At 55.3% G+C, this 25,269-nt stretch overlaps 1 protein-coding gene across 12 annotated transcripts in view; it reads right to left on the minus strand.

Annotated features, from left to right (window-relative positions):
• Positions 1-735: 735 nt before the first annotated feature.
• Positions 736-25,269, minus strand: part of DCTN1 (dynactin subunit 1) — a 44,476-nt gene continuing 19,942 nt past the window's right edge. For 4 of the 12 annotated variants that reach the window (XM_084764969.1, XM_084764973.1, XM_084764974.1 and 1 more), the window contains exons 2-32: positions 18,570-18,815; positions 18,289-18,367; positions 18,096-18,130; positions 17,513-17,533; positions 15,052-15,069; positions 13,707-13,727; positions 12,123-12,314; positions 11,660-11,857; positions 11,352-11,556; positions 11,203-11,281; positions 10,919-11,078; positions 10,668-10,772; positions 10,299-10,490; positions 10,099-10,215; positions 9,753-9,905; positions 8,789-8,949; positions 8,524-8,692; positions 7,703-7,771; positions 7,451-7,513; positions 7,208-7,357; positions 6,864-7,025; positions 6,650-6,781; positions 6,215-6,340; positions 5,664-5,806; positions 5,229-5,395; positions 3,419-3,433; positions 3,170-3,303; positions 2,870-3,062; positions 2,129-2,208; positions 1,565-1,654; positions 736-1,181 (exon numbers count right to left, since the gene is read on the minus strand). In XM_084764969.1, the coding sequence (XP_084621095.1) occupies positions 1,044-1,181; positions 1,565-1,654; positions 2,129-2,208; positions 2,870-3,062; positions 3,170-3,303; positions 3,419-3,433; positions 5,229-5,395; positions 5,664-5,806; positions 6,215-6,340; positions 6,650-6,781; positions 6,864-7,025; positions 7,208-7,357; positions 7,451-7,513; positions 7,703-7,771; positions 8,524-8,692; positions 8,789-8,949; positions 9,753-9,905; positions 10,099-10,215; positions 10,299-10,490; positions 10,668-10,772; positions 10,919-11,078; positions 11,203-11,281; positions 11,352-11,556; positions 11,660-11,857; positions 12,123-12,314; positions 13,707-13,727; positions 15,052-15,069; positions 17,513-17,533; positions 18,096-18,130; positions 18,289-18,367; positions 18,570-18,815 (3,813 nt within the window). In that variant the 3' untranslated portion in view covers positions 736-1,043. Of the gene's footprint in view, positions 1,182-1,564; positions 1,655-2,128; positions 2,209-2,507; positions 2,725-2,793; positions 3,063-3,169; positions 3,304-3,418; positions 3,434-5,228; positions 5,396-5,663; positions 5,807-6,214; positions 6,341-6,649; positions 6,782-6,863; positions 7,026-7,207; positions 7,358-7,450; positions 7,514-7,702; positions 7,772-8,523; positions 8,693-8,788; positions 8,950-9,752; positions 9,906-10,098; positions 10,216-10,298; positions 10,491-10,667; positions 10,773-10,918; positions 11,079-11,202; positions 11,282-11,351; positions 11,557-11,659; positions 11,858-12,122; positions 12,315-13,706; positions 13,728-15,051; positions 15,070-17,512; positions 17,534-18,095; positions 18,131-18,288; positions 18,368-18,569; positions 18,816-21,142; positions 21,433-25,269 lie in introns of those variants that run through there. The other 8 variants (XM_084764964.1, XM_084764970.1, XM_084764968.1 and 5 more) reach the window with 8 other exon arrangements.

Raw genomic sequence — 25,269 nt, forward strand, 5'->3', positions numbered from 1 at the left:
GAGCTGATCAGTAAACAGCTGGACTGAGCTCTGAAATTCTAAAGTGCTGCCCACAGGTCCAGTGAGTCTTACACCTGAAGTATGCTTTTTTAAAAAAAATTATTTTATTTTATTTTATGTGCATTTGTGCTTTGCTTGCATGTATGCCTGTGAAGGTGTCAGATCTTGAGGTTACAGACAGTTGTGAGCTGCCATGTGGTTGCTGGCAATTGAACCTGGGTCCTCCAGAGGAGCAGTCAGTGCTCTTAACCACTGAGCCATCTCTCCAGCCCCACCTGGAAGTCTTTCAACAGATCTAAATCACGACCAGAAATCCCAAGATCTCTCAGCAGCAGCTCTCCATGACACTGACTGGCTGTGAGTTTAGATATAGGCTTTGTAACTGGCATCATTTCTTACCGCTGTGCTGCCTCAGTCTCCCTGGTTTAGTAATGTTAATCTGAGAGCCCCAAGGCTGATGGCAAGACAACGGTCAATGCACCAGGAAGCCAACTCCAGAAACTGAAGATGCAGTTGTAGGGGTGGAACTGAGCTGGATACACTACGGGGCTTCTGCTGGCCACGCCTCCCACGTGGCTCCTGCTCCCGCTCTACACATGTGCTGAGGGCACAGCACTTGACCCATCGCCAGAGAGGGCCCTCCACAGCCTCGGCACATGCAGTTTCTCCTGCAGTCTCCCCTGCCCATTCTGACCCAGTTAGCCCAGGTCCCACTCAGAGTCACACAGAAAGCCGTGAAGCACAAGTTGCTTTAATCAATGGGTGAAGGCCTCAGTCAAGGAGACCTCACTTAATCTTTAGTGGAGGGGTGTCAGCCCCCCTCCAATGCCCTGAGGCCCCTCTGGAAAGAGGGAGCAGCTGAATAGCAAATACGGAAGAGGCCAGGGGTGGACAGGCAAACCCAGGGGACAGAAGCAACGGGACCCTGACCAGACCAGGCAAAGCTGAACCACGCAAGAGCTTACATGTGGCTCATCCCGGGAGTGGCTGAGGTGGCTGTGCGGTGGGCAGTGGTCCCGGGGGGCTATGGCATGGAGGGGTGCTTAGGAGATGAGGCGACTGTGAAGCTGGTGCAGCTGCTCCTGGGTCAGCACCAGGCGGTGTCGCTGTCCTAGGCCTGCCGCACATGAAAAGGTCACTTTGCCCATGTAGACGGTGTCCTCCTGCTGCTCCTCCTTGGCCTTGTGTTGGGAAGAGAACAAGGGCTTCCCTCAGGTCCAGGGCTCACTTGATGATGGGCCGCTGGAGGGTCCTTGGGTACCGACTCTGGCAGCCCCTGGGAAACTGGGGCTTCTGAGCTCTGACTCCACAGTAACATTTTTCAAATTAAAACAGGAGTCATCTAACAAGGGCAGGTGTTCCTTATATGCTAGAATATTCCAATCTGTAAGTGCTGAAAGTACTTCTGGGTTCTGTGCAAGTAAGACTTGGCCCTACAGATAAGCAGGGTGGGGTGGGGTGGAGTGGGGGTACGGATAAGACTCCAGAGGCCCTTCAATGGCAGGAGGAGGGGGCGAGCCCACAGGAGCACCCAGCATATGCCCCCCACCATGTTCCCCCTTACCCGGAGGAAGGCTGATGAAGGGAAGGTGGCAAAGTCAGTGGGAACTGTAGCTCCAGGACGCTGAGTGACTGCCTCCTTGAGTACCTCATCCTGGGGAGAGGGATGGGGACAGGGCTCCTTTAGGGGACGCGGCTGGGTAGGTCAAGACCTCCAGAGCTTCACAGAGACAGTAGCTCCAGAAGGAGGGCAGCTTTCAATGGCTGAGCCTCTGCTCCTGCCTCTGGCCCAGTCCCTTCCCAGCATCCCTCCATGCTTTTTACACCTTCACTGAGGCCATATTTAGTGTCCATGGCCTCTAAGGAGCCACTGGCAAACACTGTGCCCTCCAATGACTACAGCTGACAGAAACTGCAGCCACATATCCCAGAGAACCGTTTGGTCAGCACCGGTGGTTCACCAGCCTATAAACGACCCCAGTCAGGCACTTTGTTGATGCGAATTTACCAACTCCTCAATGTGCCTCCAAGCACGGAGGGAGCAAGTCCAGAGAACCCCACCAGTGCCTGGCTCCCCCCGAGGATGAGCCAAGGGAGCTGAGTGAAGGAAAGGCAGCATGTGACTGACCTTAAGCTTCTCAATGGTGTCACTCAGGGATTTGAGCTGAGCCACTTGCTCCATTAGCTGAGCTGACGGGCTCTTGGCAGCTGTGAAGAGGGAAAGATGCTGAGGACACTAGGGTCCAGCCAAGCAGCTGGTGCATGCTCAGCAGCGTCAGCACTGGACCCACAGACAACAGGCGCTTCAGAGGAAGAGGGAGCTGGGTCTGATGGGAAGCCTAGAAGCAGCTACTAGGAGACTGAAATAGGAGGACTGGAAGTTCGAGGCCTGCCTGGTCTACAGGGAGAGTTCCAGGACAGCCAGGGCTACACAGAGAAACCCTGTCTCAAACAAAACAAATAAAAGTACTAAAAAGTAAAACGCTGGGGCTATAGGCACTAGCCTAGCAGGCTTAAGGCCCTCAGTTCAACCCCCAGTATGAGAAAAGGAAGAAGGGAGAGGCAGACGAGAGAGAAGGCAGGAAGGGGGTGTGCACGAGAACCAGGGAGGCTGGACCTGAAGCCAGCCACACTGCAGGGGGAGGGAGCCTGGACAGCCACACTGCAGGGGGAGGGCCACTGAACCTGAAGCCAGCCACACTGCAGGGGGGAGGGACACTGGACCTGAAGCCAGCCACACTGCAGGGGGAGGGAGCCTGGACAGCCACACTGCAGGGGGGAGGGAGACTGAACCTGAAGCCAGCAGCGGGGAGAACCTCATGGGGAGGATGAGACCCTGTCCATGCCCTGGGGAGGGGAGAGCACACACCTGGGCTGGTTCGAGTGATATCTACGACGTGGGTGTGTGTGCTCAGCTGATTTAGTGTCTCCAATAGCTGGCTGGTCTTGCGATACAGCGCTCCAGCCACCAGCTCACCACCAGGGCCCTCATGGGGCGGGAGAGAAAGCTTTGCAACATGCAGAGGGGGCAGAGCTGCCAAGGATGCCTTCATCTGGGCTCCCTGTCAGGTGGGAGGGAACAGAGTCAGAGGTTCGAGTGGCCTTTGCTGTCCATCAGTGGGCATGCGTCCTCTGGGCTCCACCCCACGGTCCCCACTGGGCGCCTTACTTTGAGGATGCTGTTTTCATGCTGCAGCTGAGAGATGTGCAACCTCATAGCAGAGATCTGCTGCAGCAGCAGCGGTGAGTCCTTCACCAGCCCCGGGCCTGGCGAGGCGCCTGGAGGCTGCCCGGGAGCACCCCCTGAGAGCAACACGCAGAATGCCATCAGCCCTGGGCTTCTGCTCCCCCTCCCACCGCCACTTCTGACGTCCCCTGTCCCAGTTCCCGGGAAACCCCAGCCTGGGTGGGTCTCTACCTCGCTGTTGTTCCTCTGGAGAGCCCGTGGGGGAGCAGAAGAGAGAGAGAGGGTTAGAAAATGTGGGGACAAGGAAGAAGCAGAGGAACTCTGGGCTCAACGTGCAGCAGACTCTTCCCTCACCACCAAAACTTCGTCTTTGAGACCCTGCCTCTGCCTCTGGGGTGCGGGCAGACGTGTGAGAGAGCAAAGGTGGCAAGGCTGAGAGTCAGGGCACATGTGAGGACGGCAAAGTGAGTGAATGCAGGAAGCACTCGGGTGCAGGGCTGCTTCTGCCTCCCTGCCTCCCGCTAAGGCGTGGTGAGTGCGCCAGAGACTGCACCTGGCTGCACAGCTCAGGGAGTGCTCCAGAGACTGCACCCGGCTGCACAGCTCAGGGAGTGCTCCAGAGACTGCACCCGGCTGCACAGCTCAGGGAGTGCTCCAGAGACTGCACCCGGCTGCACAGCTCAGGGAGTGCTCCAGAGACTGCACCCGGCTGCACAGCTCAGGGAGTGCTCCAGAGACTGCACCCGGCTGCACAGCTCAGGGAGTGCTCCAGAGACTGCACCCGGCTGCACAGCTCAGGGAGTGCTCCAGAGACTGCACCCGGCTGCACAGCTCAGGGAGTGCTCCAGAGACTGCACCCGGCTGCACAGCTCAGGGAGTGCTCCAGAGACTGCACCCGGCTGCACAGCTCAGGGAGTGCTCCAGAGACTGCACCTGGCTGCACAGCTCAGGGAGTGCTCCAGAGACTGCACCCGGCTGCACAGCTCAGGGAGTGCTCCAGAGACTGCACCCGGCTGCACAGCTCAGGGAGTGCTCCAGAGACTGCACCCGGCTGCACAGCTCAGGGAGTGCTCCAGAGACTGCACCCGGCTGCACAGCTCAGGGAGTGCTCCAGAGACTGCACCCGGCTGCACAGCTCAGGGAGTGCGCCAGAGACCGCACCCGGCTGCACAGCTCAGGGAGAAGGCACAAGCTCCTCAGGCTTCCCCCTTGCTCTGAGGCAAATGCTTCGCTTTTTGGTGGGATGCTTCATTAATTCAGAAGCAGAATTTGTTTAAGAGTCTGTACTAAAACAATACAAAATGCTGAACCTAAAGATGGGGAGCTGTGTGCACTGTGGGAGTACAATGTCACAAAGGCACTGGGTCTCCTCTCTGAGTCAGGTTGTATCTGTGACAAGGAATTTGAGGAGGGCAAGGCCTCAGGAGAGGTGAGCAGTGAGGAAGGCCCGAGACCCCGGTGGTTTAATTATGGGGCTAAGAGATTGTTCTCCCGTGGTGAAAACGTTAAGTACAAAACTGAGGGGAAACAGAACCAAACCAGGCCATTGAGAAGCAGAGGCAGTGGCCTCTTCACCCAGAGGACTGAGGCTGGGAGACAGAAACCCTCCACGTGAGGCTCCCTGACCCTACTAAGAGGCTAAGCAAAAGTCAGAATGGAAGCCAAGAGCAAAACCGGAAGAATCTGCCACGGAAGAGAGAGCGATGCCATGGAAACCTATGGAAGCCATGACACGGAGCAGGCACGCTGAGGGACTGTCAGGCACCGGCTTCACAAAAGGCTGAGCGCTCCAGCAGCGTGGCCTGGCCTCTCCTGCCCCTGTTACTCTGACCTCAGTCTTGGTAGCGTGCTCCTTCATAAGGCAGCTCTCTGCACGCCTCTCCCAGGACAATGAAACCCTGGTGAAAGCAGGCAGAGAAACTGGGGCACGCATGTTCCTGGCTGAACACCTAGGGTATGGGCACCTGAGGTCAAACCGAGGCCAGAAGAGAGGACAGTCAGTATCCTCTGGGCAGATGCCACTCACCACCACTGTACTCACCGCCAGCAATGCCAGAGACCAGGGTGGCAATGCCTGAGGGAGGGGGACCTCGGAGCCCCTCGATTGTGCGCTTGGACTGGCTGTTCAGGCGCTGCTTGAGCTCCACCTTCTCCGCCTCCAGCTGGTCGATGTCGGCCTGGAGTGCATCCATTGTCTCCTCAAAGTCTCTGTGGAGGAAAACCTGGGCTGTGTCCCTTCCTCACAGCCCCATGTGTCCTCTCGGTCCCCACAGCAGACCCTTAGAGGCAACCCCAGCTACGGCTGCGGCGGGGCAGTGGAGGACACTAGGGAAGGACAAGTGGGGTAGACACACTACAGGGAACAAGGAGTCACTACAGCAGAAAGCTGCTGACAGGAGCGAGGGGTGGAGGACTCGCCCCCCCCACCCCCCCACCCCCCCACCCCCACCCCCCACCCCCCGGGGTGGTGCCTGACTTCTCCTTCTTCTTCAGCAGGGCCTGAGTCTCCTGCAGCCGCGTCTGGACTTTGTCGATGCGTTCATCGGCGTCCTTGGCAGCGCTGTCCAGCTTCTTCTCCAGGAGGCTCAGGCGCACGTTGGCCTCACTCAGCTCCTCTCCCTGCACAAGGTTGACACTCCTGCTCTTCACATCCTCCCAGGAGCCTCAGGACCAGGTGAGACTGTGAGACGCAGGAGCTCCCTCCCTGATGACCCTTTTTGCGGGACCCACTTCTTGCCTCAGCTCCCATGTGGCTGGATCCCCACTCCCGGCACTTGCTGCTGCCCTGTCTTCACCTTAGTTTTTTAAATTAATTACTTCATGTTATGTGTGGTTTCGTCTGCATGCATGTCTATGTACTATATTTATGCCTGGTGCCCTCAGAAGCCAGAAGACGGCATTGGATCCCCTAGGACCAGAATTACACATGGCTGCGAGCCACCAAGTGGGTGCAGAGACTCAAACCAGGGTCCTCTGAAGACCAGCTAGGGCTCTTAACCACCGCTCCATCTCTCCAGTCCTCCGCACCTTAATCTTGAGTGACTTCTTTAACTCCTTGATAACTGTCTCTCGGTCCTCAAGCTTCAAACCCAGACCTTCGGCGTCTGTGATCTCCGCACGCAGGGCTGCAGCCCGAAGCTCAACCGGAGGAGGCTACAAGACAGAGTGTGTCAGACAGTAGAGGCAGGGGACAGAGGACAGAGTGTGTCAGACAGTAGAGGCAGGGGACAGAGGACAGAGTGTGTCAGACAGTAGAGGCAGGGGACAGAGGACAGAGTGTGTCAGACAGTAGAGGCAGGGGAAGGAGACCTGCCCTCCTTTCGGGAGACATCCAGTCACAAGAAAATCATCCTGACTTCTAGGCAGGACGCTCCTCCCTCCAGCCTCCCATCCTCCACAACCAAGGTAGCTCTGCATGTTGCACCCCTGGAGGCCACTAGGTCCCCAGAGACCTCCACCTACCTTGCTTGGAGGCCGCTCTGCATCGTACTCGCCCTCTTGCATGGCTGTGGCCAGCTTGTTCATTGTGCTGATGAGGATGGTGCATGACTGACGCAGACACTCATAGGGGCTGCTGGAGGGGCTCCCGTAGATCTGCAACAGCCAGGGGCCGGTATGAGAGGCCGGCAACAGCCGCTGCCTCCCCAGACCCCACAGTCCCAGGTCCCAGGCCAACCTGTTCGCTTGCTTTGAAAGCGAGCTCCTCCAGCGCAGCCACAGGCAGCCCCTCATTCTCTGCCAGGGGGGCAATAAGCTGGGCGGCCGCAGCTGCCACCTCCTGCAGGACAGCTACCACCCATGTCAAGTGCTTCCTGCAGTCGAGGAGCGTGTCAGACACCTGTGTGGAGGCTAGAGTCAAGAGTCCACCCCGGCCCAGCACCATGGTTCCTAGTTTCCCAATTCAGGCCCCTGGCCAGATAGATACAGATCGTTATGTGGGGGGGGGGGGGGGGGAGGGAGTGGGGGGGAGCCCTTCTTGTCCCTGCTCAACACCCTTCCCTCACAGTCTCAGCCCTAAACCTGAGATCCAAAGGCCAGCGCTGCTGGGATCCCAGGAGCATCTGTCCCTGGCATCCGCCTTCGGATCTTCTTGCAGAACTGACGGATGTCGCTGCATGATGTTTCCAGGTCTCGGAGGAGAAGGGCAATATCCGTTGCCTCCTGCCCACCCTACATAGGAACAGGAAATGGAGAAGTCAGCATTAGCGCCAGGGGAAGGGGAGGGGAAGGGATACAAAGAACCAGATCCAGATGTGCCCTCACCTGCAAGAAGGAGCGCAGCCGCCCCACCTCCACGCTCATGCAGTCCAGGGCACTCTGCGTGAACTGTGCAGAAGGAGACGTGTGGTCTTAGCGCCTAATGGGAGCTCTTTGCCCCATCATCATCATCCCTAAGGCGTCCCCATCTTCTGACGGCTACCACATGTGCATGCGTCCTCTACCGTTCCTGACCCCTCCATCTGATCTCCCGCCCTCATCCCTACAGCACGCTTCACCCCGATCTAGACATGTCACCTTGATGTGGTCGGCCAGCTGCATGGTGGAGTCCTCGGGTTGTTCCGCAAGGTGGATGCTATACAGATGCTGAGGAGAGACAACAGGGAGGCGGCCTTAGCCTATGGGAGGGCAGGGGCTAGGAGACTGCCCTCTTCCCAAACTAGAGCTGCAGTCTTGGACACTGGGGTCTTAACAAGTACAAAACTTTCCAAACCCTCCAGGCAGGGACATCACCAGGCACGCTCACATCAGAGCCAACAAGAACTGGGACTGGTGGTGCAGGTCCATAATCACAGAGCTGGGGACGCTAAGACAAGAGCATCAGGAGTTCAAGGCCAGCCTGAGCTACAGTGAACTACTGTATTATAAAAGTGGCCAGTGAGTTAGCTCGGGGGCAGTGACACTTGCTCCCAAGACAAACAACTGGAGTTTAATCTTCAAGACCCATATGGTGGAAGGGAAGAGTCAACTTCCTCATGGTGCCCTATGACCTCCCCATGTACACTGTGGCATGTGATACCCATGCACACACGCGTGCACATACACTACACACACAGGCTGTTTTGTTTTAATCCAGACATGACCTCATAGACCTATTATCCAAGCCCTCGAGACGGAGGCAGGAGGATCAGGAGTTCAAGGTTATCTTTGGCTACATAGCAAGTTTAAGGCCGGCCTGGGTTATGTGAGACCCAGTCTCAAAAGAACAAAACAAAAAATACTGGATCTCCCAGCTCCAACAACAACAAAACCAGAGCAGGCTGGGACTCAGGCAGCCAAGCAGGGACACACAGCCCGGGACACCCTGCCCCTCCCCACCCTCGGCCAGCAGCCCAGACCTGGTAGTACTTGATGGCCTTGGTGAGGGGCTCCACATTGACAGTCTCGTCCAGCTGGTCCTTGTGCAGCAGCTCAATGAGGAAGTCTAGGGAGCGCTCGTGGGCGCTCATCTCAGGGTACAGGCTCCCCACCTTCTTGTACACATCCACGTTGCACTGAGAGAGGGCGCTAAGGCCAGAGACGGGCGGGCACTGTGAGGCCAGGTCTCCAGCCGGTCCTGCCTCACGGGCCCAGGGGCAGGGGAGGGGACAAGGGGTGCCTTACTGCTCATAGCGGTGCAGAGTGGCCTGCAGCAGACTCAGTGAGTACACCAGGCCAGCAGCAAAGCTGAGCTGCTCCCCTGCAGCGCCTCGCAGTCCGGGCCGCTCTGAACAGTTCTCACTGAGGTCAAACTTCTCCTGGGCCTGCTTCCGGATGAGCTCTGCCTGTAGGAGGAAGATCAGGGTCCGGGCACTGGGAGCAGGGGACCAAGAACACAGATCCACGTGGCTAAGCAACTATGTGGAGGACACGTCCACATGGAAGAGAAGCAGAAACAGCCTCGGATGGGCAGGAGGCTCACAGAGGCGCAGGGTCATGCCAGGAGCTTGTTGAGTGACCAAGAGAACAAAGGGCAGTAGAACCGTGGGACTGATCAAGGCTGCTCTCACTATCTGCCACTTACCGCCTGACACCCCGGCTGCCTCTGGCCTGGTGCAAATGCTATTCCTTCAGGTAACTTCCACCCTCACCTAAAGCAGATTAGCAACTGCTGCATAAGGAGGCTACTTCTTCCTGGACTGTTCCTTCTAATGGGGGGTAGGGGGGGCTGGGGGCGGGGCGACTCCTCCTGTAAACACCAGCACATGTTTGAGCGCCTCATGTAAAATGCACAGGATCTGCATGCAGCCTGTGTGCACGCTCCTATACACATTAAGCCACCTCTAGGCTACCGATGATGCCCAACACAAGCTAGGTGATACCATGGCTGTACTGGGTTGTTTAGAAAACAGTTAGGAAAAAATTGTGCATCCCCAAGGTCTTTCTCCAGATGCTTCTGCCCTGTAGCTGGTGGAATGCACACGCAGAGCTCTGAGTGTGGTGGCTGGCTCTGTGCTCACGAGACCCTGCTGAGTGAGGCCCTCCACTCCCCTGTAAACTGTGGGCACGCGGTGCCTGCTGCCTTCCCTTCTCGCCCTCAGTGCCTGGCTCAGTAGGTTTCTGCTCACATGTGACTGACTGGTCATACCTTGCAGATGAGCCGGGGCATGAGGAGCAGCACCAGGACACAGTCATGGTCTCCACCCGGCCGCAGGAAGCTGTCAGGCATGAAGGCTGTCAGCAGGGACATGTGCCGGTTGGCCTGGGCTACCTCCATCTGTCTCAACTCCATCTCGATTGCCTGTGAGGTGGACAGGGAGGAGATCCCTCAGCCTGGACAGAAAGCTGCAGGACCACCAGGCCCCTTGTTTCTAGGATAAGCCCAGGCCGGACTCTTCCACGATCACCACACGAAAGACCCAAGTCAGCCCACAGCACCCTGCCCTTGCTAGGCTCCCTCACACCCCTGACTTCGAGGTGCCCACTTTCCTGACCTTGGCATGAGCCTTGGTCTCGGCAAACTTGATTTTGAAATCAAAAGTCTCCGGAGGTGGCTGCTGCTGTCTCTCCACAGATGCTTCCTGCTGGTTGGTCAGCTCCCGATTGACATCCTAAGGGCAGACAGTGAAACACAGTGGGCCCTGGGAGCCCTAGGGTGATCTTGAGCAGAGAACAGGCGAGGCGAGGCAGGCACCTGTAGGTGGGCGGTCAGTTGGCGGTACTTCTTGATGGTTTGCTGGTAGTCAGCGACAGTCTCCTGAGCTGCTTCCACACGCTTCTGGGCCTCCCGTACCCGGGCACCAGCCATGTCCAGCTGCTCCCGTAGCTCCAGCTCTGTCTCCCGTGCATTTTCCTGCAGTTCATCGTTCATTTCGTTCATCGCTTCCTGGATGCCACAAAGGTGGGGGAGAGCACACAGGCAGGGTCAGGATGGCGGGGCTGGGACAGTCCCCTCACCACAGCCCCGCTCAAAGGCCAAGGCTCTGACGTCAGTCTCTCTCAGAAGGTCCCTTCCAATTATCCCCCACCAGGGTCAGAAGTCAGGGATCTGCCCTTCTCTTACCAAATCCCCCACAGTCTCCCGCAATTCCCGCACTTTCTCTTCCAGATTCAGGTTCCGGTCAGTCAGCATCTCCACCATCTCCTCGGCCCCCAGAGCTGCGTCCACCTGCGTTACAGGGAATGGCCAGGGAGAAGTGTGGCTGTAAGGGCCTGGCAAGGTGAGGGGCTGCGGGCGCGCCACTCAGGGAGGGCTGTGCTCGCAGGGCAAGGGGCAGCAGGTGCTCCCACGCGGGGAGGGCTGTGCTCACTGACCTGCTCTTTGAGCTCGTCGATGGTGCTCTCGGCCTGGCTTAGCTCCTCCTGAAGGCGCTCACGCTGCTGCCTTACAACCTCCAGCTCCTGGTTCTTCTTTTCCATGAGCTTCTGGAGCTTTACGTGTTCCTGCTTCTCTGAGGAAGAGAGATCTCGCATCCTGTGGAGAAGTGGAAGGAGCAAGGGAAGGCGTCAAAGAGAAGACAGAGACTGCAGAGAGCGTATCAGTCACGAGGCAGTGCGAGCCCCGGCCTGTCGCGAGGACGGGGCAGAGGAAGGCCTACCTCACCAGGGCGTCCTTTAGGCGGGCGTTCTGCTCCTCTAGCTGCTTGAGCTGGTAGCTGGACGCAGCCCCGTCAGAGCCTGTGAGAGCAGCAGTGTGTTCACGCTGGCCCTACTCCGCCAGCTGGCCCTGCTGGTCCTCGCTCCTTACCTTTCTCTTCGATTTCAGCCTTGAGGATCTCCAGGTCGGTGGTGAGCTCGTCCACCCGTTCCTTCAGCGCCTCCACCTCCTGCTGCAGAGACTCAGCCCGCTCCTCAGCCATCTCCTTGTCCAGAGTGGCCATCTCAATGGCGTCAGCCGTGTCCGCCATCTCCTCCATGTAGCGCTCCTTCGCCTCCAGCGCCTCCTTGGCTTCCTGGAGGTTGGAGGGGGAACAGGGAAAGAGTGAGTCCGTGCGCCCCTTCCTCCCGGGCAGCCCAGGGTGCGGCGCACCTCTCGGGTCGGGTCCCGAGGCTCACCTTCCGGGCCTCCTTGAGGCGCCGCTGCAGGTCGGCCTGCTGCTCCTGCATCTTGCTCTTCCATTCCTGCACCTGCTCCAGCTGGATCCTGTGCTTCTCCAGCTCCTTCAGCTTCGCCTTGTCTTCTGAGCGCTTCAGACGCAAGGTCTCCAGCTTCTCCTCCAGGTCCCGCACCTGCGCCCTCAGCCCCTCCTCTTCCTGCCAAGATGAGGTTCCCACCGTTTGTGCGCAGCCCCTGCCCCACCCTAGCAAAATAAAAATTTCCCTTGACTGCGAATCACGAGCAGGCGGCATATGGACATCTATGAGGAAAACGTGCCATGTGGAAAAGGTAGAGAAGGGCAGGAAAGAAAGGGTGTTTCCGCCAGGAGCATGCTGTCCTCACTCTGATTTGAGTCCTAAGTCTTCCCGAACTCTGGGGAAGTTTCCGTGGCAGGCCCCTTGGTGCCTTGAGTGTCCTTACCTTAGAGGGAGAAGGAAGTGGGGGTGCTGCTCCAGGAGAGGTGAGGGCCGGTGTGGGGATGATGGGTGCTGCCAGCGGAGTCTGAGCTGGGGTGCTGGGCTCACTGCTGCTCAGCTCACCGGCTGATGCCGATCCCGAGGGGCCCAGGGAGCTACTGGGCCCAGACACCCCAGTACTGGCTGGGCGGGTAGGCTATTGAGAGGGTAAGGGCGGGCCAGAAAGAGAACAGAACATGGAAGGAAGAGAGAGAGCAAGGCAAGGAGGCAGAGAGAGAAGACAGAGGGCGAATGAAAGCACAATGAGACCAAAGACGGGGGTGGGGGGGGGTGACAACGACAATGACAGAGTCCAAAAGCAACAGTGACAAAGGACAGTGGAGAAAAAGAGGAGAGGGTGGGAGACATAAGATTATAAGGTTCCTCCCTTGGGACTGTGTCTACCTCCTCCCCACTATGCCGTAACCTTCAAAGCAGGCTCTCATGCCCCACACTCCCTTCTGTGACCTAGTTGTGCTCACTCTAGCAACTTCTTAATCCTCCCATCCTTGTGCTGCGTGCACGCCCGACTCCCCCAACAGTGACAAAGTGCCTCAATGCTGTTCCCAGAAGCAAAGAACAGATCAGAGATTGTTCTCAACTGCCATGTTCTCACAGAGGGCGGGGCCAAAAGCGTAGAGGCAGGCTTACTCCCTGGGAAGCCTCCCTAGTCTTGGCAGTCCACTGGACCTCACTCCTTTCGTCTATGGCAAGGGATCCTGGTGGTTACCGGGTTGAGTTGGAAACTGTACAGGCTACCCTGGAAGTGAGGTAAGTAGACCCAACCCCGCACGTCCTCCCCCAAGCTGAAGCTCCAACTGAGCAACAGTACCTGGGCCCATGCTGTGGCTGGAGTTGGGGGGCTGGCCAGCTTCCAGGAAGCCACAAACCCTGGGGTAGATAGTGCTGCCCCTGGTGATGCTGAGCCCCAAAGTTCTCCTGGTGAGCGGACACGTGGAAAGCACATACTACCCACAGATGCTCTGGCCTCGAAGCCTTCGGAGTCTCACCCCCTCATGCAGACCCTGTGCACTCACTTCTTTTCATTTTACCCTTCCAAGCTGGCCAAAGCCAAGCTTAGCCACAGCTCCTCTTACTTGCTTTTCCACACTCAATGTACTAGCTAAGGTGGCCTCTTAAGGATAAGAAGTTGCTGGGGCTGGAGAGAAAGCTCAGGAGTTAAGAGCACTAGCTGCTCTTCCAGAGGACCCAGGTTTGATTCCCAGCACTCATGTGGCAACACTCAAAAGATCTGACACCCTCTCTGGGCCTCTGAGGGCACAAAATGGTACACATACATACATACATACATACATACATACATACATACATGCAGGCAACACTCATAAACATAAAATAAAAATACATGTTTAAAAAAAAAAAGAATTAGAAATCAGTCTCCCAGGGTCCAGTTCGCAGCCTCAAGCGCTGCTTCTCCCTTGGTATACTGTGACCAACACTGACTTGCTAGCATGCATGCCCACATACATGCACATGCCTGAAGTGTGTTTGCACTCAGCAGTGGCTTACAGAGACTGCTTGTTCTCACCTTGGGCCGTCGAGTTGTGGTCTGGACAGGCGACAGGAGCCAGAAGAGGAGGAGTCAGGAAAGAAAGGGTCACAGCAGGACAGAGGTAGCAGTGAGAGCAGAAGGCGCAGTGGACAGGGCTAGCCCACCAGCCCCACCCCCGCCTCCCTCAGGGAACCACAGTACCTACTTCAGGAAGGCACATCCCCCTTGCCCTGTCCCTACCCTCATTTCTACCCAACTCTTGTTGGCCGCACCCCTTCAGACACTCTGCAGATCCCAGAAGTCTGTCCCTGGGCTGAGCCACAGGAGACCAGAGGCAGCAGCTGGCAAGAAGGCCTCCAGAGACCGCCCTTCTGTGAGCATTCTTTCCTACTCCGGCCTGGAGGCCCCACCCCGACATCACTCCCAAGGACTTTCCCAAGTCAGCTTCTTCCTTCAAGTGCTAGACTCTAGAGTGGACACCCTAAAACCTGCACGATGACATGAGTATGTACACCCAGAAATGGGAGCTCAGATCACTAAGACAGGAGAGGGCTGATCCCCTCCCTACACCTCCCCCAGGTCCAGGCCTTGCAGCAGGCTCCATCCCTAAGGCAGAGGGCTCAGGTGTCAGGGCTATGAATACTGCATTAGTAAAAGCCCACAGCTCAGCAAAGTGCCCTCCCGGCTGGAGGGAGGAAGTGGGGTGGACAGCAGCCCTTAGGAAGCGCTATTCCAAAAGCAATCCGGGGCCTTTGGGTTACTCCAAAGTGGCACAGGGGCAATTAGCTCCAACTCCCAGAGGCTTGCTAGCTGGGCCTCAGGGCTCTAGCGAAGACAAGATTCAGTGTGAGCTGTTTTCAGCAGACACTGAATCTAAGGCGGCCAATCTCCATCCTCATTCAGGACTAATTCACCAGAGCTGTAGGTCAAAACCTACTCTAGGGTCCACATCCTATCCCAGTAAACTCCCTAGCACAAATTCTGGGGAGGTGGGATGCAGAAAGAACAAGCCTAAGTCACTCCAGCAACGGCTGGTAAGTAGGCCTGCTTCGTGCACTGATAGCCTGGCCTGCTGCCTCAGGCTGGACCCCAGGAAACCCCCTCAAGCCTGTTCTGCAGTAGAGACTGCCTGAAGCCCAAGCCTGTGAGGCCACTGGGTAAAAAGGACCAGAACTGACTCAAATCAGAGCCCAAAGCAGGTAGATCAAGGAATATATATATTTATCTCCAGGGGTGGGGCACAGTAGTGACACACACCTCTGCCTGCCCTCCTCCCCTAGCCAGGTAGACTGATGAAGTCAATCAGCCCCCACCCCCACCCCAGCAGCCTGCTTCCATCGCCCTGGCAACCCAGCAGCAGGACCAGAGCAAGCAAGAGTACCTTTCGGGCTGTCGGTGCCTGTCTCATCATTGCAGAAAACCACAGAAAGCAAGGAGAGGAAATAGAGGGAGGGAGAGAGGAGGGCAGACAAACACAGGGAGGAAAGACAGACGAAGGGAGGGAGGGAAAGGCGGCGGAGACAGGAGATTAGTGCATCAAATCCCAACAATGCAGCCTTAGCTTCCAGGCCTGCAAAAGGCTGCTGCGGCGACACAGAAGCCCTGGCAGGCGCACCGCAGGGCAGCGGACGATTGTGAGCTCCAGCCGGCTCCAGAGCCTTGCCTGGCCCAGGTCGGCAGCTTAAGCTGATGGCAGCCTCAGTGGCCGCAGCAGCAGTAGCAGCAGCAGCAGCAGCAGCTCCACCTGACGTCATGCACCCACCCTCCTCAGCTCCATGGGGGTGGAGCTACCAGTCCTAGGTCACCTAGCAACCACCCAGAACTGGGAGGCTCCTCCTCCTCCTGATGGTACTAAGCCCTGCGCAAAGCTGCCCTCCCTCCCCCATCCAAACACCAGGTTCTGCCTCCACCCTCCTCTTCTCCACGTCCAAAACCTTGCTCCAAAAAGCTGGGCCAAGGGCCATTGCAGAAATGGCACCTTATGGAGTCCGGGAATTTGTGGATAGGGACAGAAGGCCTGCCCATCAGCCTGTCTCATAATTACACTCTGGCCTCTGACAACCCCATTACATCCACTTCTGCACTCACCGGCAAAACCCTTAGGCTTAGAATGTCAGAGCGCCCCTCCAGCACCCAGCTCTCAAGAGCACACAGTGATTAGGGAACCTGGGCATGCCACTGGCACCAGCAACAGCTCTAATGACAGTGTTGGGCTCTTCCCTCACCTCTACAGGCTGTAGAGAGATGAAGGCCGGTATCTAAAGGACTTTCTAGAAAGGGCAGGTATTGTGTAGAAGTACCTACCTTCTCTCCTGACTCCCTCTCAAAACTCTGATTTTGGGGAGCTAATGGTTCAGAGTCTTGGCTGCTCTTAATGGAGGACTGAGCTTCAATTCTAAGCACCCACTTGGCTCACTACCATCTCCAGTCCCAGAGGCATCCATCACCATCGTCTGGCCTCCACAGGCACTGCTCAGACATAGTATACTAACATACATGCAAGCCAAACACATAAATAAATATACACACACACACACAGGTTGTTACTCTGGACCTAGCTACTCTGTGTGGGATGACAGGAGAAACCCAGGCTAAATGATCAGCTCGGACTGAACCATCAGGGTGTGAGACTGGAGACAGCAGGGGACACGTTTAGCATACACAGTTTGAGGCTGGGCTATCATGTCTCACCAGGACATGAGCTCAGACCCTACCAGGGTCATGTCAGTCCGCAGCCAGGCCTCTTCTAGTCTCACACTGTAGTTTCCGCTCTTCTCTATTCAGGGATCTAAGGTGAAACTGGAGCACCAACCACGAGACAATAATCAAGGGATGTAGCAAGTCCCCATGTGTCTGGGATGTGCCTAGCATCCTTTACAGCATCATCTGCCTTAGAAGCTCATCCCTACCCAGAGCCAGGACCCAGGACAGGAAACAAGCACTGGCATGTGGCCGCTCCCAAGGTAAGACTCCCACTGAGTTCAACTCCCCCAGGGGTTCCTTCCCCCCTCCCCAGTGTTGCAATCCAGAAGCTTCCCATGCAACGCCAGGAAGGCCTGAGACAGGCTGGCAGCAAGGAGCTCACAGCACTGTACACACGGCCCAGACAGGCACATGCAGGGCAGGAAGAACTCGGGTTGAGTCTCAAGGCAAGGACTCGTGTGAGGAAGTGGTCATGGCAGCAATGTAAGTGTTTAAAAGTCCATGGAGAGGAGCTGGGCATGACAGTGGCCACCTATAAGCCCAGCATTAAGAAGGCTGAGGCAGGAAGACTGCCACAGAGTCTAGGCTAGCCTAGTCTACATAGTGAATTCCAGACTGGCCTGAGTGACAAAGTGAGACCCTCTCAAAAGACCTAAAGAAAAATCTGTGGAACGGTGGTGCACAGTCAAGACCCTGGGGAAGGGGGAGTGTGTCAGCCTCAGGCACACACTATACAAGGTAGGAGTGAAAGGCTGTCAGGCACAGTAAGGTGGGCATTGGTGGCATCACTGACTCAAAGGCGGGTAGACAAAGTTCTGATTCCCAACTGCTCTTCAGTGCTCCCACCCCTCCTCTCTCCCCAGCTCTGTGCCTCCACTCCCTCCCAAGCCAGCTGCTGTGATCTGCCGTCAAGGACCTGGAGTCTCTAGCTGGGGCTCTAGAGCAGGGAAAACTGTCTACTGAGCGCTGCTTTGGCCTTGTTTTCCTCAAAGGCACTTTGGAAGACGAACTGCCCTTTCCCCCCTGCCATCCCAGGCCCATGGTTACACACACATGCATGCAGCTGTGGGGGTGAGGGGGCATGCAGGAGAGCACGAGGGGCTCACAGCCCACCCAGACACAAACAGTAAACACGCCACCTTCTTAGGCTTCAGTCCCCGCTGCGTGAGGAGTAGGAAACGGCATAAGTGTTAATACCAACTCAGGTGAGCACAGGCGAGGGATGAGGGTGTTAGGGTAAGCATCAAGCCCTGAACAGAGAAGGACCCCTCAAGGAACAGCTTCTAGACGTTTCCCCCTGGCTGCCTCCCAACCCTTGTAGGGGAGAGACAAAGGGGGCTGGGAAGGGCCCTCTGCATGCGCCTTACACTACCTGTGGACAACGGCATTCTCCTCCCCCTACACCCCACCTCCCCCTGCCCTAGCACTCTCAGGTCTTGGCATCTTTGGATCCAGAAGGTAGGAAGCGGCTACATACCAGGGTTAGGCCTGTCCTTCCCATCCCCCCTCAGCTCAATCCTATTTGACCCTAAGCTTCTAGGCCCTGACAGTTTTCCTACCACCTTTATTCTAGCCCTAAAGTCGCAACTCATACCCCGCAGGTGTCCTTAGGGAAGGTAGGTGTCTAGAAGTCTAAGTCAGTTCAGGCCCATCTCCCGCTTCCAGCTGCCCGGCCCTGGGTCTCTCTCTGTGCTACTCCCTCCCACGCCCCAAACCACTCACCAGCTTGCTGGTCTTTGCAGCTGCATCAGCTCCCTCTGTGAAAGCAAACAGCAACAAAGGACATTTGAACCAAGGGCCACAGGGAGAGACCCTCTGAGTGGGGTGGGAGGACAGAGCAAGGAAATCAGAGCAGATGCCCTGTTATTAGGAGAAGGGCGGAGCACTGGGCTGTGTAGATGCGGGAAGCTCGTACCTCTCTTGAGGACCTTTGAAGCGGAAGAATCGGGAGTCTCTGGAGAAGTAGTGTCTGCTCCATCTTCAAATACTTGGATCTGAAGCCAAAAAACAGACTCAGTACAGTCGGATCAAGAATGCCTGTAGTACGGGGCCCCCCTGAGCTCCCCAGCGAGCTGGGGGACAAGGTATTTTCCTTGGCTAGAGCTCCCAACCACAGCCTCATGCCCGCTTAGGGAAAACAAATACCTGCACTCAAGGGGCACAGGCAACAGATATTCGCACCCACGCACTGGTTACCTGGGATTGGCGTACAAAGATGCCGTGGCCTTCGTCACATGTGAAATATTTCCTTCCCTGGACAGTGCCATCGTTCTTGCCTTTGGCCTCATCCAGGATCACGCCCACCCACTTGCCAGTGGCAAAGAGTGTGGCTCCAACATAGGCCACGGTGCCCCGGTGGCCCTTCCCAATCACCTCCACACGGGAGCCGACCCGGAGGGGCCGGGCACCCGCTTCTGCACTCATCCTGGTACCGCTCGGCGTCTGAAAGAAAGACACAGGCAAGCACATACAGTCAGAAGCTACAGGCAGGGTCCTGGGCTGAGAAACTACCAGAAGCCATGCCCTTAAATCCATTCTCAAGGTGAGGTGAGCCCACAAATTCCTCTCTGAGAAAACATCAGCGACATATCCAAAACTTCCTCAAAGCCAGGTATAGTGGCTTACTTCTAGGAGCTCAATGCCCAGGTGGCTGAAACAGGAGCCTAGCCATGAGTTTGCAGCCAGCCTGGTCTACACATAATAAGTTAAAAGCCAGCCTGGGCTACCTAATGAAACACTGTTTAAAGAAACCTTTAAAAAGCTTGTTTTGATAGCTCACACATGGAATCCTAGCAACTGGGAAGCTCAGGCAGGATTACTGGGAGGTTGAGGCCAGCCTGGGCTACAGGGTGAGTTCTGGGGTAGCCTGGCTTACCGTGAGACAAAGCTTATGTGGAAAATTGGTCACAAAAAAGAACAATAACAACAATCTTTTTGTTGTTGTTGTTGTTTCTCAAGACACTGTTTTTCTGTCTAGCCTTGGCTGTCCCGGATTCACTTTGTAGACCAGGCTGGCCTTGAGCTCACAGAGATTCGCTTGCCTCTGCCTCCTGAGTGCTGAGACAAAAGGCGTGTGCCACCACCACACTGGGCTTTTTGTTTGTAGCCTTGGCTGTCCTGGAACTCACTCTAGTCCAGGCTGGCCTCAAACTTGGAGATCTGCCTGTGTCTGCCTCTGAAGTGCTCAGATTAAAGGCATATGCTACCACTGCTGGCAATAACAATAATCTTTAAAAAAAAAAAATAGACATTCTAAAATCCTCTAGCATCTACTGGAATTTTTAAAGAATTTATATTTAAATTGTATAACAAATCAGGATTCACTGATAAATCTTTGAACATCACCATATGGCTGCTTCTCAGTGTACTGCCCGCAAGGAGAGGAAGGAAGAACAAGCAAACAACTCAATTCAGACCAGATTCCCCAGAGCCCTGTCTCAGGAACTGGAGCTAAGAAAGTTGGTAGCTTAGTGGTGGCCCTCTCCACCGTCTGTCCTGTCTTCTCCGGCTTCCGCATCCCACTCTACCCTCCTCCTCCTCCTCCTGGGCGCTGGGATCACAGGCAGACACCAGCACAGTCACCTAGGCCTCTCAGAGGCACAGACTGTACCTCTCTCCAAGCCCTCCAACCACCATCACACCTTCCTGATGCGATTCCTGTCACTCCATCCACATGCCCACTGTGACACTCCTGGCTGGCTGCCTATAACCCATTCACCAAGCAGCTCCCTTGTCCTGGTCCTGGTCTTGCTCTGTCTACTGTCCCTCAAACTCTGGAGATCTTCCCCAGGCCATGTGTCACAGGAAGAGAAACACAGACCAAATAAACAAAGTCCCTCGAATTAGCCCTGCACTGTCCTCAGACCCTGTGCAGTAGTTCATTTGGGCAGGCAAAGGCGCACAGGGAGGCTCTGTCCTCGGGACGTTCCCAGCTCCTTACATAGCTGTGACGACAGAACACATAAAATTAGGTCCCAAATCAGACCGTGATTTGGAAGAAAATCACACCTGAGCCATTTTTAGCAGTAGCTGTTCCATGAGCCAGAGAGCTTGCAACAAATAAATAAGGAAAAAAAAAAGTGACCCGAGATCCTAAAGACTCAAGGGTCCTTCCCCGTAATCCCCTCACATACACAGCACAGCTGGCTTCAGAAAGCAGTCCTGCCAGAGCCAGGGAAGTCAAAATACCTTCCAGCCTGCCGTTCCCTAACTCCCTCCCTTCCTTAAAAAGCCCTGCCACTAAGGTGAGGACACAGCTCCTAGGGATGTGGGGACCTCAAATCATTCCTGGGACAGTGTGGCTCTCATGGGGCTGACAATAAAAGACAACTACCAATGGTATCAAGGCTGGACACAAACTCAGAAAAGACCCTCCCACACCTCCCAACACGCCTCTCAGAACCAGGTGGCTCTAACAGAGGATGCGAATCTAACCTCACACAGAGGAGAGGAGGGGCAGACAGCAGAGCATCGGAAAAGGACCTCCCTGCCAGGCCAGTCGGAGACAGACCGGACCCCTCAGAAACAGTTAGCGTCAGGGCCAGCTGCAGTCAGAGGTCAAGACTGGTGGGTCCCAGTAAGGGCCCAACTGGGGGGTGGGAGGGTGTCCTGTCCTGCCTGCCAGTATCAGCACTCAGAAGCCCAGTGTGTGAGCACCTCAGCTGAGAGGCAGCCTGTCTCCCCAGCCCCCACACAAGTGATGTCCACAGGCACCCAGGCCTGCTCCAGCAGCCCTCCCAGGGCCATCCCATATTGATTGGGCCACTTACCCGACTGTACGTGTGCCTCTTGCTCTGGGCCATGCTGCTCACCCGGACTCTACCCCCTCCCCCAACTAGCCAAAGACAGAAAGAAAAGGCAGAAACCTAGGCAGGAGGGGTCAGGGTGATGGGCCCGCATGGACCGGCTCAGAAGCCGCCAGACACAGGCCTCCCTCCGCCCATGGGCCTCCCTCAGTAGGGGCAGGGGCAGTGATGGGGCTGAGCAGTGAGTCCCTTCTACTGCCCAAGGATTCCTGAACCCAGAGACACTGAGCCCCGCTTGCCAGCTGATGAGTCTCACTCTGCGCTAGTGCTGCTCTAGACTGTCAGGAAGCACGCTGGCCTCTGGGTCCTAGTGCTCTCCTGCTTCACCCAGGCCAGACAAGAAGGGCTGGAACCCAAGGACCGGTCCACCCACAAATCCTCAGCGCTGCTTTCGAGTCCTGACACCTCTCTCCAGCCTGTATCGCCCAATCACTGCCCCCACCCCCAGAATGTGAAGCCTAGGCAGCTCCCCAAGCATCAAATGCCACCTCAAAAACGAGCAGCTGCCTGAGGCCTTCACAAAGACCCCGCCCCCTTTCTCTTTCTTTTCTGTGTCACTCTCCCCAAAAATGTCTGGTCTCCAGGTCCAAATCCACATGATCAGGGTCTGAATTTCAGCCTTACACTTACTGGGCCAGACAGACAGACAGCAGAGGAGGAGCAGGCACGGAGGTACGCTCACACAGAGAGCCAGTAAGTACCCCAGCTCCCCACCCCTGCAATGACAGAGGTCCCCACAATCACGCCTCTTCTGCTCGTTGTGTCAGGCAAGGCTCTGGGCCTCAACACACCACGTTCAAATGGATCCTAAAAGGCAGTTTTCAAAAGCTAAGAGCCTCACTGTCTGGGCCAAGGCCACCCTACCTGTCCCCATTTCCTGTGTCTTGGTTGTATCTCCTAACGTCAGATCCAACAAGATAATTAACTTTTAATAGTTCCATACGTCACAGAATTCCTTAGCGATGTTATAGTACCTTCATAGTTTTAAACAAATGCTGCTAATTTAATGGCTGCACTTGCTCTACTGAGAGGTCCCCACATACCTACTGGCACATTTATTTACTGGCGCGTCAATGACTGGGAAGCAATAGACCAGGGCGCTCACCCCTTCAGCCAAGTTAGCCTGGGGTCTAACCACTGTGTCTCCTGTTGCCGTGTGGACTTAGGACCCCAGACAGACTGTCTTCCTTCACTGACAAACTGTAATTTCGGACACCCTGCCCCCCGCCCAGCAGCAGGATGAAGAGTAATGAAGCCCATCACTTTATTTGCTGGGTTACATTTTGAATGAGAACCTCCTCTGCATGTTCACTTCGGCCCAGACCACCAGAACCCAGCGCTCTGCTTCGCTGCCCTGGCCAGGCTGCTCTCCCTTCCTTAGTCACCACTGCACAGGTGGGCGGGGCCATTCTGCCCAGACATCATGCTAAGTCCATTCAGAGTGTTTGCAGTAGGCAGAACACATTTCAGAAACACCACTTTGGGGCTCAGCAGATTGCTCAGTGGGCACAACAGAAATTGGGGCAGGAACGATGGCTCAGCAATTAAGAGCACTGGCTGTTCTCGCAGAGAACATGGGTTCATCCCAGCACCTTGATGGGGGCTCACGACTGTCTATACTTCCAGTCCTAGGGGATCCGATACCCTTTTCTGACTTCCAAAGGCCTGGCACACACATGGTGCACAGACATATATGCAGGCAAGACACTCACACACCATAAAATAAGATAAAATATAAAATTAAATATTTAGGGCAGGGGTTGGAGAGCCAGCTCAAGGTCTTGCTGAGGACCCAAGTTTGGTTACCAGCATCCACGCTGTGATCCTCACAACCACACGTAACTCCAGCTCAGGAGACGAGATGCCTCTGGCCTCTGCAGGAACTGGCACTTACGTGTACACACACACAACCTAAAATAAATCCTTTTGCTGGGTGTGGTGTCGCATGCCTTTAATCCCAGCACTCAGGAGGCAGAGGCAGTTGGATCGTGTGAGTTCAAGGGCAGGCTGGTCTACAAAGTGAGTCTAGGACAGCCAAGGCTACAGACAGAAACCCTGTCTCAAAAAAAACAAAAAATAAAATAAAATAAAATAAATCCTTTAAAAATAAAAATAAAAAGCCGGGCGTGGTGGCGCACGCCTTTAATCCCAGCACTTGGGAGGCAGAGGCAGGCGGATCGCTGTGAGTTTGAGGCCAGCCTGGTCTACAAAGTGAGTCCAGGACAGCCAAGGATACACAGAGAGACCCTGTCTCAAAAAACCAAAAATAAATAAATAAATAAATAAATAAATAAATAAATAAATAAAAATAGGGGCTGGAGAGATGGCTCAGTGGTTAAGAGTCCCACCTGCTCTTCCAGAGGTCCTGAATTCAATTCCCAGCACGGTGGGATCAAAACCATCTATAATGTGATCTGATGCCCTCTTCTGCAGATAAAGCACTCATATATAATAAATAAATAAATCTTAATAAAAATAAAAATGAAAATAATGACTGGAGAAGTGGCTCGACTGTTACGAGCAGGTCCAACTCTCCCAGAGGCCCCGGGTTTGGTTCCCAGCAGCCACATCAGGTGGTTCTGGAGAATCTGACTTCTCTGCCCTCTGACACACGTGCACATGTCCACACACAGGCACATACCCATACACATGAAAGATAAACCTTTAAATTTACATATATATTTAATTAAAATAATAAATCTATTTAAATAAATAAGAACACTTAGGACAGTATCTGTCTTGTATATAAGTACTCAATAAAAACTAGCTAAGAACGCCATCATCGCCACACTTGGCTATCACAGGAACCTGGAGGCAGGCCAGCAATGATTCAGGCAAGGAAACTGAGGCTTAGAGACCCACTCTTCCTTAAGTTACACGGTAGAGCCCAAGCCTGCTCCAGGACTCTTGGTGCATCCTAGCAACCCCTCACTGTTCCACACTGATCTCCAGGTTTCTAAGGCCAAGCTCTAGACCACACTACTTTCAAAACAGCTGCCACCCCAGCATTCAGCAAGCAGCAGGAGGATTGTGAGTTCTAGGCCAGCCGGGGCAACACAGTGAGACGGCAGGAAGATGTCAGAACAGCGTCACTGCGCTCCGGCAGCACGTGGACACGGCACTTCCTGGGAGCTGTTTCTGCTACCAAATGGAAGTATCTGGCACCTCTACTCAGTATTGCAGGACTCAAAAAAGAGAGAGCACATTTAGGAGTACAAAGCTATAGAATTCCATATTAGTCCAGGCAGGCTACCAGATATATATATCAGTCTGCAACTGTACAGACAGTACTACACAGGAGAAAGGTGAACTGGGCTGGGGGGGGGGGGGAGTGGAAGGGGAGGAAGAGGGCGGGCACCTGACTGTGCCTCGAGTTACAGAGCTTTCTGTTTGGTTTGGAGCTACACAGAAGCCCTGTAAGTTATGAATGCAGGATAGACAGAGATATAAAGTTGGGTTCTTCTGCTAAACTTTAAAGCCTTCTGCAGGAAAGCCCACAACTTCTTCCCTCAGTGCAGGGAGTCAGGTACTTCCTTATTAAACACACCGAGAAGCTGCAGGAAGTGAGGAAGACGGGCAGGAAGTGTAACATCAGCAGGGACAGCTGGACTGAACCCAGTGGCAACAGCAGGTCAGTCTCCTTCCTGAGCTGTGGAGTGGCACAGTGAAACTGCTTTAGGAGAGTGGACACAGGAGCAACCTGCAAGGGCAGCAGAGGCGGACAGGGACAGGGACAGGGACAAGGACAAGGACAGGCAAAGCGAGGACCAAAGGAGTCTGGAGGGAGGCCCTGGGACAGACACGATGCTAGGACAGACAGTGCACTGCCATGGGCTCCACATGCAGCCACGGACACAGTTCTGCTCTCATGTCTCCTCACCTGCATGCCTCTGGACAAGATGTCTAACTTACTGAGCCACAGTAACCGGTCCACACCAAAAAGGCATTCTCTATCTCACACGGATGCTACAAAGACTAAGGAGAACCCGCCAGGAGCTGGGGAGCAAGGCATACTAGAACCTGGAGACCGCTGAGAGACTATCTCATAACATCAGCCCCCGGCCCCTAAAAGGTGTTAGGGTTTAAGCAAA

Source organism: Acomys minous (genome assembly GCF_964271855.1).
Source record: "Acomys minous genome assembly, chromosome: 17".
Taxonomy (NCBI): domain Eukaryota; kingdom Metazoa; phylum Chordata; class Mammalia; order Rodentia; family Muridae; genus Acomys; species Acomys minous.